Here is a 13162-nt window from a genome sequence, read left to right as displayed (position 1 = left end):
ATAGCTGTAGCCCCTGGGCAGCCCCCTTGGTTCTGGTGAAAAAGAAAGACGGCACCATGAGAATGTGCGTGGACTATAGACAAATCAACCGTATCACCCACAAAGACGCATATCCGCTGCCTAGAATAGAAGAGTCTTTAGCCGCACTAAAATCTGCTAACTTCTTTTCTACTTTGGACCTTACTAGCGGGTACTGGCAGGTTCCTGTGGCAGAGGCTGACAAGGAGAAGACCGCCTTCACCACCCCGATGGGACTGAGCGAATTCAACTGTATGCCTTTCGGGCTCTGCAACGCACCAGGGACCTTCCAGCGGCTGATGGAATGCTGTCTAGGGCACCGAAACTTCGAGACGGTCCTCCTTTACCTGGACTGAAGGTGAAACCATCGAAGTGCCACCTGCTGAAACCAAAGGTCCAGTACCTAGGGCACGTGGTAAGCGCGGAAGGAGTGGCCCCCGACCCTGACAAGGTCACGGCAATCAAGAGCTGGCCAAGCCCCTCGAACATCAAAGAGGTGAGACAGTTTCTCGGGTTGGTAGGCTACTACCGAAGGTTCATCCCCGGGTTCACCAAGATGGCAGCTCCTATGCAGGACCTCCTGATCGGACAGTCTAAGTCCAGGAGCCAAAAGCCGCCCTTCAAGTGGGATAAACCGGAAGAGGAGTCCTTCCGCCAGCTAAAGATGGCCCTCACTGGGGATGAGATCCTGGCCTACCCTGATTACGGCCAGCCTTTCATTCTCCACACAGATGCCAGTAATGTGGGACTGGGAGCCGTACTGTCCCAAAACCAACAGGGCAGAGAACGGGTGATCGCATACGCCAGCCGGAAGCTGAGGCCCACCGAGAGGAACCCGGAGAATTACAGCTCCTTCAAGCTAGAATTCTTGGCGGTGGTGTGGGCCGTGACGGAACGCTTCAAGCATTACCTGGCCTCCGCAAAGTTCACCGTGTACACGGACAACAACCCGTTGACACACCTGGACAATGCAAGACTGGGTGCCCTGGAACAGCGGTGGATGGCCCGTCTCTCCAACTATGACTTCGTGATCAAGTACCGGGCAGGCAAAACCAACGCCAACGAGGACGCCCTATCAAGAATGCCTCACTTACCTGAAGGTGACGAAGACCCAGAAGAGATGGAAGAGGTAGAACTCCCCGCGTTTCACCGGTATGGAGCCGCTCAACACTCTCACCGCGTGAAGGAGGAGGATCTAACAACTGTGATGATGAATCCCCTACCTCACCACAGCTGGGCCGAGACCCAAGATAGTGACCCTGCAGTCCGCCTGGTGAAAGATCTGCTGACCCGGGAAGACGCCCGCCTAGATCCAGATGCCCCAGAGGAAGCCAAGCAGCTATGGAAGGAGAAGAGCAAGCTGTTCCTCTACGAAGGCAAGTTGTGCAGAAGGATTGTCAACCGCCGGACGCACGAGCTGACCTGGCAAGTCGTGGTCCCAAGGCGAGATGCAGCTATGGTCCTGGGAGCTTACCATGACAGAGCGGGACACTTCGGTTGGAAGAAACTGGAGTTCCTACTAAGAGGAAGGTTCTTTTGGGTCGGCATGAGAGGAGCTGTGGAAAAATGGTGCAGAGACTGTGGCCCTTGTCACCTAAGGAGGAAGGACCGTACCAGCCAGAAGACACCCTTGAGGCCCATCGTCACCACGCAGCCTCTTGAGCTGGTAGCTCTGGACCACGTCAAATTGGCTCCAAGCCGGTCCGGATACATCTACGCCCTGACAATCGTGGACCACTATTCCCGTTTTCTAGTGGTGGTCCCGGTAAAGGACTTGACAGCCCAAAAAGCGGCCAGAGCCTTCCAGCAATACTTCTGCCGTCCACACGGGTATCCGGAACAGGTCCTGACAGACCAGGGTCCAGCGTTCGAGGCTGAAATCTTCCAGGAGTTCTGCAACCTCTATGGCTGTAAGAAAATACGGACAACGCCTTACCACCCCCAAACCAACGGGATGTGTGAGAAGATGAACAATATAGTCATTGATCTCCTGAAGACGTTGCCCCTGGAGGAACGCAGCCTGTGGCCAGAAAAATTGCCGGACCTGGTAGACATGTACAACAACATCCCAGTGAACGCTACAAACTGCACCCCAGCTTACCTGATGCGAGCGAGACCAGGAAAGCTGCCCGTAGACCTGGAGATGGGAGTCCTAATACCTGAGGACACCTCCCCGGATGCGGACTGGGATACGGAAAGGCAACTGCAGTACAAGAAGGTACAGGAGAGTGTGGAGAAGAGCCTGGCCCAGGTGAGAGAGAAGCAAGAAAGACTCTTCAATCAACACGCCCCTGCTAGTCCCCTAGAACCTGGTGAGCAAGTCCTAAAGCGAAAAAGAAGGCTACATAAGTTGGATGACCAGTGGGAAAGGGAACCCTACACCATACTGCAGTCTGACCACGACAACCCAAAGGTGTGCGTAATCACCAAGGACGGAGGAGAAACCACTAGTGTCGTCTCCAGAGACCACCTCAAAAGGTGCCCCGAGCAACTCCGTAGTGCAGAAGAGGATCAGGGTGACCTTGAACCCGCAGAGGACAAGGAGGAAATGATCAGCACCGTTCTCGGAGAGTTCCCTCAGTCCTGGACTCGCATAAATGATGCCATAGTGGTACCTGTCCTGCATTTCCTGCAACCGGCACAGCAACAACCAACACCAGAGCCGGAAGGTGAAGAGGAGCAAGCGGTTCCAGAGGCAGAAGAGCCTGTTCCAGCAGCCCAGGAGAGTCAACCCTCTGCTGACAGTGAGCCTGCCATGCCTGCGGTAAGCCAAAGGACCCGCAGACAGTTGCCTGCCCTACCTGTACACCCAGCTGGTAGCTGTACCCCTAACGCTAGTGGGGAAAGCCAGGTTGGTCCACCACCAGACAGTGGGCTAAGGAGGTCAACCAGGAGCACAAAGGGACAGATACCCGCTCGCTGGAGAATATAGAGTGTACTAAGATTGTAAATAACCTTGTTGCCAAATGTTAAAATGTTTGCCAAAGTTACCTGCATGTTTATTGATAGTGTGTTTCAGTCTCTTGCAGCAACCGTAAGGACTCACAGGTTATGGACTTTTTTATAACCGGGACCTTGTATGGACTGCGTTCGGAGCCTAACCCAGGAATGAACTAAGACTGTGAAGGACTTGGGGTAGGACAGACCCCCACCTGGTTAAGGCTCCCCGTTGTTTTGGTGATATGGACACCCGGTCACAGGCCACACTGTGACCTAAAGAACTCAATTTGTGCGCCGTCTGTCTATTAATGTTTTATTGTTATGCATATTGTCTTTGTTTATTGTTTAGTCCCGGAGTACTAAATTTCACTAGGGGGGAATGTGTCACCCTACCTGGATGCCACAAGTGTAATAAAGCTGTGTCTGAGAGCAGGGGGGAGGTTCTCTGGTCAGGGGAACATTAGCATGCAATGCCTCCTGTCTCAGGCCAGTAGGGGGAGCTGGCTGCCCCTATAAAAGCTGGTACTGGGGACAGGGTTAGAGAGAACTGGATTGCCTGTCTCAGCTTTGAGACGTGTCCCAGAGTGGAGCAGGGACAGAAAGTTGATTGCACCTAAGAGGAAGTGTGGCAGTAGGAGAGAGCCACCAGCCAGAGACAAGAGGCGAAGAGAGCCTGTCTTGGCAGAGAAAAGACTTCATTTTACCAGACTTTGGTGTCTGAGGCTGGAAGGATTCCACATCCCCCAGCAGAGAACCAGTTCACAAGGGACTGTACTTTCCTTGGCCTAAGAAGCCTGGAGGCCCTGCCACAACCGAAGGGACCAGTAAAGCCGTACCAGGCTGGGAGCAGAAAGGAACCCACGTCGCAGGCCATACAGGCGAGAAAGCACGGAAGCTCGGAAACGTGGGCTGTTATCCTATCAGGAGGAGATAGTCAGAAGGAGCGCAGAAAGCACGGTAGGCCTACACCCATCCTGGCTCCATATCAGCCCTGGCCTGCTCCCCTGTAGTAATACTGGCTCCCGGGTGGTGGCACCGCCCCCTTCTCTCCTGCTCTGACTCTGGGCTTTTTTTATACCGGTTCCGGGGCTGAATATGTGTACGGTGACCTGCAGCACTCTACAGTTCAACTCTCCAATCTGGCCTGGCCTGGAATTGGAAACAAGGCTGCAGGCCTACAGCTCTCACTGCTTCAATTTCATGTCAAGAGCAACGTGCCAAATATTCAATAACGTTTTTATGGGTGAGTCATATGCCTGTGTGTGTGTATATGCCTGCTGGTGCGTGTATATGCCTGCAGTGCATGTGTGTATATGCCTGCGGTGCGTGCGTGTATATGCCTGCGTGTGTGTGTGTACAGTGTGTTTGTAAATGCCTGTGTGTGTAGTGTGTGTGTGTGTGTGTATGCCTGTGTGTACAGTGTGTGTATATGCCTGCGATGCGTGTGTATATATGCTTGCGTGTGTGTGTGTATATGCCTGCATGTGTGTACAGTTTGTGTATATGGCTGTGTGTGTACAGTGTGTGTGTATATGCCTGCATGAGTGTGTGTATATGTATTTGAGTGCCTGCATGTCTACATGTGTATATGTGTCTTCACACGTGTGTGCGTGCTTCCCTGCATGTCTGCATTTTTGTGTGTGATTGTCTGAGTGTGTCTGTGTGTGTCACCCTACCTGGATGCCACAAGTGTAATAAAGCTGTGTCTGAGAGCAGGGGGGAGGTTCTCTGGTCAGGGGAACATTAGCATGCAATGCCTCCTGTCTCAGGCCAGTAGGGGGAGCTGGCTGCCCATATAAAAGCTGGTACTGGGGACAGGGTTAGAGAGAACTGGATTGCCTGTCTCAGCTTTGAGACGTGTCCCAGAGTGGAGCAGGGACAGAAAGTTGATTGCACCTAAGAGGAAGTGTGGCAGTAGGAGAGAGCCACCAGCCAGAGACAAGAGGCAAAGAGAGCCTGTCTTGGCAGAGAAAAGACTTCATTTTACCAGACTTTGGTGTCTGAGGCTGGAAGGATTCCACATCCCCCAGCAGAGAACCAGTTCGCAAGGGACTGTACTTTCCTTGGCCTAAGAAGCCTGGAGGCCCTGCCACAACCGAAGGGACCAGTAAAGCCGTACCAGGCTGGGAGCAGAAAGGAACCCACGTCGCAGGCCATACAGGCGAGAAAGCACGGAAGCTCGGAAATGTGGGCTGTTATCCTATCAGGAGGAGATAGTCAGAAGGAGCACAGAAAGCACGGTAGGCCTACACCCTCACCCTGACCAGGGCCAATTTCCCCGTTGCTCTCAGACATCCAGGTCCCCTCCTAGCTGGGACTGTTTGTGGGTCAGTTTACCTGTTAGTAAAGACCCTGGACTGCAACCTGTTGTCTGTGTACTCCTTGCTCCTCCAGCACTACCATCACTCCCACCATCCACTATACTGCCCTGGGGCCGCACTCTTTCCGTGGGGAGTCACACTATCATAGCTGCACACCTCATCAGCCCCAGCGGTCTGCATGCAGCGGCGGTTCCTAATAACCGCAATCCACGGGTGGCGTAGTCGGACATAATCAATATAACGGACTACCACTGGCCTGACCACCCTGAGCCACGGAACCGGGTTGCCACTACTACCCCCATCGTTCCCTATTGCCCGGATCCGAGTGCCCCACGGCCCAGGGGGCGAGTCATGTGCATGACTGCGTGTGCATTTCTGTGAGTGCTTGCCTGCGTGTGTACGTGTCCCCATTTCTGTATGTGTATCTGCGTGTGTATATTAGGGCTCTTTCACATGTCCTGATATTTACGGGACTGGAGATATCCGTGTCCACCTGTGTGTCATCCGTGTGACACATACCAGCGCTTGGGAATCAATGTACAGTTAGCGCTGTTCCCAAGAGCTGGGTGCTGCCCTCATCATAGATCCCTGCCGATGCTGCGATCAGCAGCAGCAGGGTCAATGATGAGAGTAGTAGTCTACTCCCGCCGTGTCCAACTGTAAAAATAGGAATAAAATTAAAAAATCCTTATACTCACCTCTCCTAAGTGTCACCCACTGTAATCCGTGCGAGCGCTCACGCCGAGGAGAACAACTCCTGCAGCGAGTGGGCCCCGGAGCTGTGCTCAGTGATTGACAGGGCACCCCTTGTTGAGCGCAGCTCCGGGGCCCGCTCACTGCAGGAGTCATTCTCCTCGGCATGAGCGCTCGCACGGATTACAGCGGGTGACACTTAGGAGAGGTGAGGATAAGGATTTTTATATTTTATTCCTATTTTTACAGTTGAACACGGCGGGGGTAGACTACTACTCTCATCATTGACCCTGCTGTTGCTGATCGCAGCGCCGGCAGTGATCTATGATGAGAGCAGCGTTCAGCACCTGGTGCTTGGGAAGAGCGCTGTCATCAGTGTGCGGGACGTTTTGCAGGAGGTGCAGCAGGTAAAAACATTCATTTGAATGGGTCTGCGTGTACCAATGTCTCTGGTACGTGTGGAAACTGTCATCGCATGTACTGACGTGTGAAAGAGCCCTTAGTATGTGTCTGTGTGCGCTTGTTTTCGTGTGTGTAAGCGCGCTTCTGCATGTCTGTGTGCTCTTCCAAAGATTTATTATATTTGGGGAGAGATGGGAGAGAAATTTTAGGAGACAGAATGGGGAGATGTGTGAAATAACTAGGGGAGGTGTGGGAATGGGTGCGGGAACAGAAGGGGGATGTATGAGGAAACAGTACGGAGAGTGGGGGAATAGTGTGAAGAGACAGTATGGAGGGAGAAAAGTGTGAGGTGACACAGCACAGAGACTAGGTAGTGTGGGGGAAGGTATGGAGATGCGGCAGTATGGGGGAAACAGTGTGAGGGCACAGAAAGGGGGGAACAGTATGCCGAGGAGGGGGAGTGTGATGAAGGGGCACAGTATAGAGACTGGGCAGTATAGGGGGGACACAGTGTGAGAGGACAATGTGAACAGGGGGCCCAGTATGGTAAGGAGAGGACAGTGTGGAGAGCAGGTACCATAAGAGTGGTAGAGTGTATGTCCTGTTTTGTGCAGGGAGCATTGTAAGAGTTAGGTTTATTCAGGGGCTCAGTGTAGATATTTTTATTCAGGAGCATTATAATGACTCTGCTATCTTTAAGGGCATTGTGTGGGAATGAGCTGCAGAATACTGGAGAAGATGGAAGTCTGCAGAGATGAGCTGTGGATGAGAAAAGTCCTCAAGGGGTCTGGACAAGATGGAGACGAAAAGAAAGAGAACGACTCTAATCAGAGAAGACGTCTCAGGTAAGATACCTGGATGTAAATGTTCATTTGTGATCCTGCCTGTGTCTCATCAGTACTGTGGTTCCTGTATGGTCCGCAGTCTGATGATGACTGATAACTCTCAGTATCTCTATTGTTAATTACATACTGGGAGTTGTAGGTTTATGCGATACAAAGATATATGGGGCTGACCTGACATTACAAATGATGGTGGTTCAGATGATGTATTCATGTACTGATGTGTTTGTGCGCTTCTGCGTGTTTGTGCGCGTCTGCGTATCTGGAATAATATGTATTTTTGTAAGATGCGTGTATGTAACTGTGCATTGTGGTGTGTAGTAACATTCATATGCTTGAGGCACCTTTACTAAATCTATTAGGACTTGCTCACACGTGTTAGGGAATTCCATTTGTCTTTCCACATTTAGGAACAGACAAGTGAAATTTGCTAACCTTGTCATAACTATCACCATTGGGATGTGCTTGTATGGAGCGGGTTCAGGAGCTGAGCCTGCTCCATACCGGGCAGATGTCGGCTGTGTTACATAGCCAGAGTCTGCATGTAACAGCAGTGATCAGAGCTCGCCTTGATTGCTGCTGTTTTGAGTATTTAAGTGCCCTTTTCAATCACTGACAGCGGCATTTAGATAGCACAATAGCCGGTGCATGCAGTCACCTGTTCCCTTCAGCCCCCTGTGACGCAGTTGCAGGTTCCTGATGGGTTGCCAGTAGTGCTGAGGGAGCGTGGTCGGATAAGAGACATTACAGTCACCGCGAACTACAAAGTGAGCGTGCTGCAATAACTTCCGGCACCTTGATTGTGACACTTCCATGGAGCCCAACCTCAGGCTGAGCTTCATTGAATGACTAACATGGTAGCTGCACCTGGCAACTAGTGCTGAGTGAGTTTGGTCGGATAAGGTGTGATCCCAGCATGCTCGGGTGTTATCCGAGTATCTTGTAGTGCTCTGCTAATATACTCGAGTCCCCGGGGTAGCATGTTTTGCGGTGATAGACAGAAGCAACACATGCAGGGATTACCTAACAAACCGGCAATTCCTGTATGTGTTGCGTCTGTCTACCTCCGTAAAACATGCTACCCCGAGGACTCGAGCATAGTAGCAGAGCACTACAAGATACTTGGATAACACCCGAGCATGCTGGGATCACACCTTATCCAACCACGTTCGCTCAGCACTAGTTGCCAGGTGCTGCTGCCATGTTAGTCATTCAATGAAGCTCAGCCTGAGGTTGGCCTCCATGGAAGATGTCACAATCAAGGTGCCGGACGTTATTGCAGCACCTTCACCGACTCTATGACAGGAAGCGAGTGGCGGCAGGGAGAATAAAATGTAATTTTCTCCGTGTAGCCAATGCTTTTCCAATAAGCCGTCTAACCAGGCTTTACATCCTATTTACCTGCAGATTACCCCTATATCTGCAGATAAATAGCATTTTTCAAGGTGACAAGTTACCATTAAAGGGACTCTGGCAGTACGGAATGACTGTTCGAAGAAAGTCCTGCCGCTTGGTGCTCCACAGCGCGGCCAAACATGTAATTATAGTACATTATAGAAAAACATAACAAGTAATAAAACCGTTTAGGTGGGCTGTAGTGTGGGCCCCTAGAGTCAGTTCCCCTGGTGGGCCCTAGGCACCCCAGTCCGACCCTGGACGTGCCCCCCTGTCGGCGTGCATTAGATGCCAGAGATTGGACACATTTAACATGTTAACAGCCACGGGTAAAGCTCCACTTCACCCATGGCTGTTCGAGGCAGAAGACGGCTGAATACTTCAGCAATCATCGGCCGGGAAAGATGCATGCTCGGTATGTAAGCGCATATCAAAGTCAGGGAGTCGACATAGGACGTACCGATATGTCCTATGTGGGTAAAGGGATAAAAAGGTCTTGAATTATTTTAAAATAAAAAAAAAATAGTAAATTGGTGTGTAAAAGAGACAATGTGTGTATGCTAGAGTTTGTACATACAGGTACAGACCTTGAACAGAAAATGGTCATTTTTCCTTCTATTGTAATTAATATAAAAATTGTATGTAATCATTTAAAATATTGTATAATATTAGGTACCTGAGCTCCAACATGACCAGTTTTAAGCTTATTCAAGTTAGTCCTTGTAGTATTAATAGTCCGCAAATTAATTTTTGATAGTCGGTTATTATGTAGTCTTCTGATCTGCAGGGTAAAGTCATTGTGTCTGTAGTAGAAAAAGAAAATAAACATTAAGATACTTTTGACAATATGTTGTATTATCTTAAATAAGTCATTTGATGAAAGGGATTTATTTTCTAAAATGGTAACAGAAAAGATACCCCAGTGTAAAAAAAGGCACATCTAGCTATTAGAAGGAACAGTACAAATCTATATTTGGAGACGTAGGAGAACCAATGATACGCATGGGGATCAGTTTGCCCATGTGCTCTTTGAGGTACAGTCCTATAGATGGTATATCAGAATTCATGTATTCCACTTGCCGGTCATGGTCATTATTTATTCTTGTTTATATGCTGTATTTGTCAATACTTCTGAAAATCTTTACATGATGGTGCATGTGTAATTTATAATAAAATAGATTTTCACAAATTGGCCACTTGCGAGTTGAGTTACTTCAAGTTATGTGCACATAATGTTTTTTTCATGGCAGATTCTGCCTGGAACCCACCTGAAAAAGAACTAAACAAAGACCCCCAAAAAATGAACATTTGAACAGCAATGTCAAACCTACTTCCTTGTGCATATGTTCCATCTTGTGTAATTTCTTTTAACAGCTTAAAGCCTCAAAAGCAGTGAAGAGGCTAATAGAAGTGACCGGTTCATTCTTCTGGTAACTTCCAATTGAATGCCGACACTATCTTATAATGTATATAACATAATTAGTGCTGAGCGAGCATGCTCGACTCTGCTCATTACTCGCCCGAGCATCACGCTACTTGGGATGTTCGACGAGCACCGAGCATTTCCGGGTAACTTGGGCGGGAGCTTGGGTCTCCACCCTGCACGTTTGGTGCTCTTTACAGAGCCAATGAACATGCAGGGATTGCCAGCCAGTCACTGTAATGCCGCAGCCATGTTGTTTGTGGGCATTACAGTGATTGACTGGCCGCACAGCGTCACCTCGAGTATTTAAAACCGGGCGCTGCCATCTTGGACACAGTCGCTCCGGATCAGCCAGTGTAGGGTCAGTGCTGCCGAGTTAGGGAGAGATATATAGTGCAAAATAAGTAGTGTAGGGTCTCTAAAGCCTACCAAATCAAACAAACATTCCTTCTCAGGGCTAATATTCATCCCAGATATCAGGCAGGCAGGCAGGCTGTATAGGAGACGCAGTGGTTGTACCAGCAAACGCTGCATTACAGTCCTGTGTGCTCCTGTTGGTCAAATTGCTTGACTTAGGTCTCAGGGGCCAGGAAAAATTATTATTTTTTTCATCTAAATCCTGTATTTTTTTTTTCTTCAGTCAGACTGTAAAAATACCCGTCTTATTAACCTTTTGATATTTTTTCCCCACAGAGTGTGTCTGTGACTGTTCAGACACCAACATATCTGTTTAAAAGAGACTGGTGTAGGCCAGAAAAATAGAACTGTGGTTTTGCAGTTCCACGGGTCAAATCTCTGTATTATCCTGTTTTTGGCATTTTTTGCCATAAAAAAACAGTAATAGTGTCTCCCTGACTGGTCAGACACCAGTATATCTGTTTAAAAGAGTCTGGTGTACGCCACATAACTATAACTGTGGTTTTGCAGTTCCACGGGTTAAATCTCTGTATTATCCACTTTTGGGTCTTTTTTACATAAAAAAAACAGTTTGAGTGTGTTGCTGACTGTTCAGCCCCAAATATATCTATTTAAAAAAGTCTGGTATACGCCAGTAAATTAGAACTGTGGTTTTGCAGTTCCACAGTTCAAATCTCTGTATTATCCAGCTTTTGGCCTGTTTTACGTAAAAAAAACAGTAATAGTGTCTCCCTGTCTGTTCAGTCACAAATATATCTGTTTAAAAGATTCTGGTGTAGGCCAGACAAATATAACTGTGGTTTTCCTCTTCCACTGTTCTAATCTCCTTTTTATTACCCTTTTTCCATTGATAGTGCGAGTGTAAGCTATTTTACTTCATTTACAATGGGCAAGGCGCGTGGCAAGGGACGTGGAACTGGACGTTCTGGTGGTGGTGCGTGTAGAGGGCGGGGCTGTGGCCAAGGTGAAAATGTGCCACAACCAACAGCCACATCTTCTCACTCCCACTTCTTGACCGAATTACTAGGGAAGCACGCTACAACATATACTTCCAGTTACCTGGGCACCACCACCTCCGGTCTGTCTTCCACACGGTCAAGTTTTAGTAGCCGTGAGTCTCGACCGCATACTCCTTCTCACCCTGATGCTCCTTCCTCCCACCATGCCGAGTGTCGTCAGACAGCAAGTGATCCCACACTTGGACACTCTGAAGAGCTGTTCACTGGTCCATTTCCATATTTGTGCCCCTCGCCTGCTCCGCTTGAAGTGGTGGAAGAGGAGATCCCATGTAGCGATGCCCAAATATTTGAACAGCCACGGCCAGAGGAAGTCGACGCTGGCAATTTGTCACAAGAGGTGGATGATGACGAGAAACAATTGCCACAAAGTGAGGAGGAGGATCGTGGTATGCAAGTGGAAGAGGAGGAGATGGTGGATGATCTAGTAACTGACCCAACGTGGCAGGAGGACATGCAGAGCGAGGCCAGCAGCACACAGGGGGAGGGAGGCAGAGTACCCCAACAGGTAGGAAGAAGCAGTGTGGTGGCCGCACACAGAAGGCGGGCAACAGTTCCCCGTAACACCAACATGAGGGACATTGCCAGTACAACCGGTAGGTTTTCCAGAGTCTGGAATTTTTTTAAAGACTCTGCTGATAACCCCAAAAAAGGCTTTTTGTACCACCTGTCATGCCAGCATCAGCAGGGGTGACAAAACTACCAGCCTGACCACCACCAGCATGATCAGGCACATGGCAGCAAAGCACCCGACTTATTGGGGTGAACCCCAGGGTCCACGACCAGTGTCAGCAGGTGTCACCACTGCTTCTTCCGCTGTTGTGCGTGTAATAGAACCCCCTGTTGTGAGTGCAAGGCAAACCCCTGTCCATACTGCATGCAAAGATGCCCCGTCCTCTCAGTCTTCACTTGTTATGGCAGTTTCTCAATAAACAGCATCAACGTCCACGTCCCACCGCAGCGTTCAATTGTCCATATCCCAGACCTTTGAACGAAAGCGCAAATTCGCAGCCAACGCCCCACAGGCCACAGTCCTAAATTCGCACATTTCAAGACTGCTTGCAATGGAAATGCTGCCTTTTAGGCTGGTGGAGACGGAATCCTTCCGCAACCTTATGGCGGTGGCCATCCCTCGGTACTCAGTCCCCAGCCACACTATTTTGCCTGGTGTGCCATCCCCGCACTACACAAGCACGTGTCCCAAAACATCTGCCGTGCCCTCAACAACGCAGTTACTGGGAGAGTCCACCTGACAATGGACACGTGGACAAGTGCTTGTGGCCAGGGACGGTACATCTCCCTGATGGCACACTGGGTAAACATAGTGGAAGTGGGGACCCAGTCGGACCTTGGGACACACATCCTCCCCACACCGAGGATTGCGGGCCCTATGTCAGTCAGAGTTGCCCCCACAGTGTACAGATCCTGCGCATCATCCTCCTCCTCATGTTCAGCCTCCATCTCAGATATCACCACATCAGTTACAAGCTGGAAGCACTGCAGTACTGCCTCAGCCAAGCGGCAACAGGCTGTGCTGGAACTCATAAGCTTAGGTGATAAACGTCACACTGCTTGTGAGTTGTGGACAGCTGTGAAAGAGCAGGCAGATCTGTGGCTGAGACCGCTGAACCTACATCCAGGCATGGTTGTGTGTGACAATGGCCATAACCTGGTGGCGGCTCTGAGGCGAGGCGA

General features: G+C 49.7%; 1 protein-coding gene across 3 annotated transcripts in view; it reads right to left on the bottom strand.

Annotated features, from left to right (window-relative positions):
• Window positions 1-13162, bottom strand: part of LOC141173657 (dipeptidase 2-like) — a 621939-nt gene that overhangs the window by 434637 nt on the left and 174140 nt on the right. For all 3 annotated transcript variants that reach the window (XM_073657957.1, XM_073657958.1, XM_073657956.1), the window contains exon 3: window positions 9288-9414. In XM_073657957.1, coding sequence (XP_073514058.1) covers window positions 9288-9414 — 127 coding nt within the window. The remainder of the gene's footprint in view (window positions 1-9287; window positions 9415-13162) is intronic.

The sequence above is a fragment of the Phyllobates terribilis genome, unplaced genomic scaffold (genome assembly GCF_046119375.1).
Source record: "Phyllobates terribilis strain yellow unplaced genomic scaffold, ASM4611937v1 Scaffold_13__5_contigs__length_258822181, whole genome shotgun sequence".
Lineage (NCBI taxonomy): Eukaryota > Metazoa > Chordata > Amphibia > Anura > Dendrobatidae > Phyllobates > Phyllobates terribilis.
The sequence above is the reverse complement of the archived record's forward strand: the minus strand, read 5'-3'. Positions and strand labels throughout refer to the sequence as shown.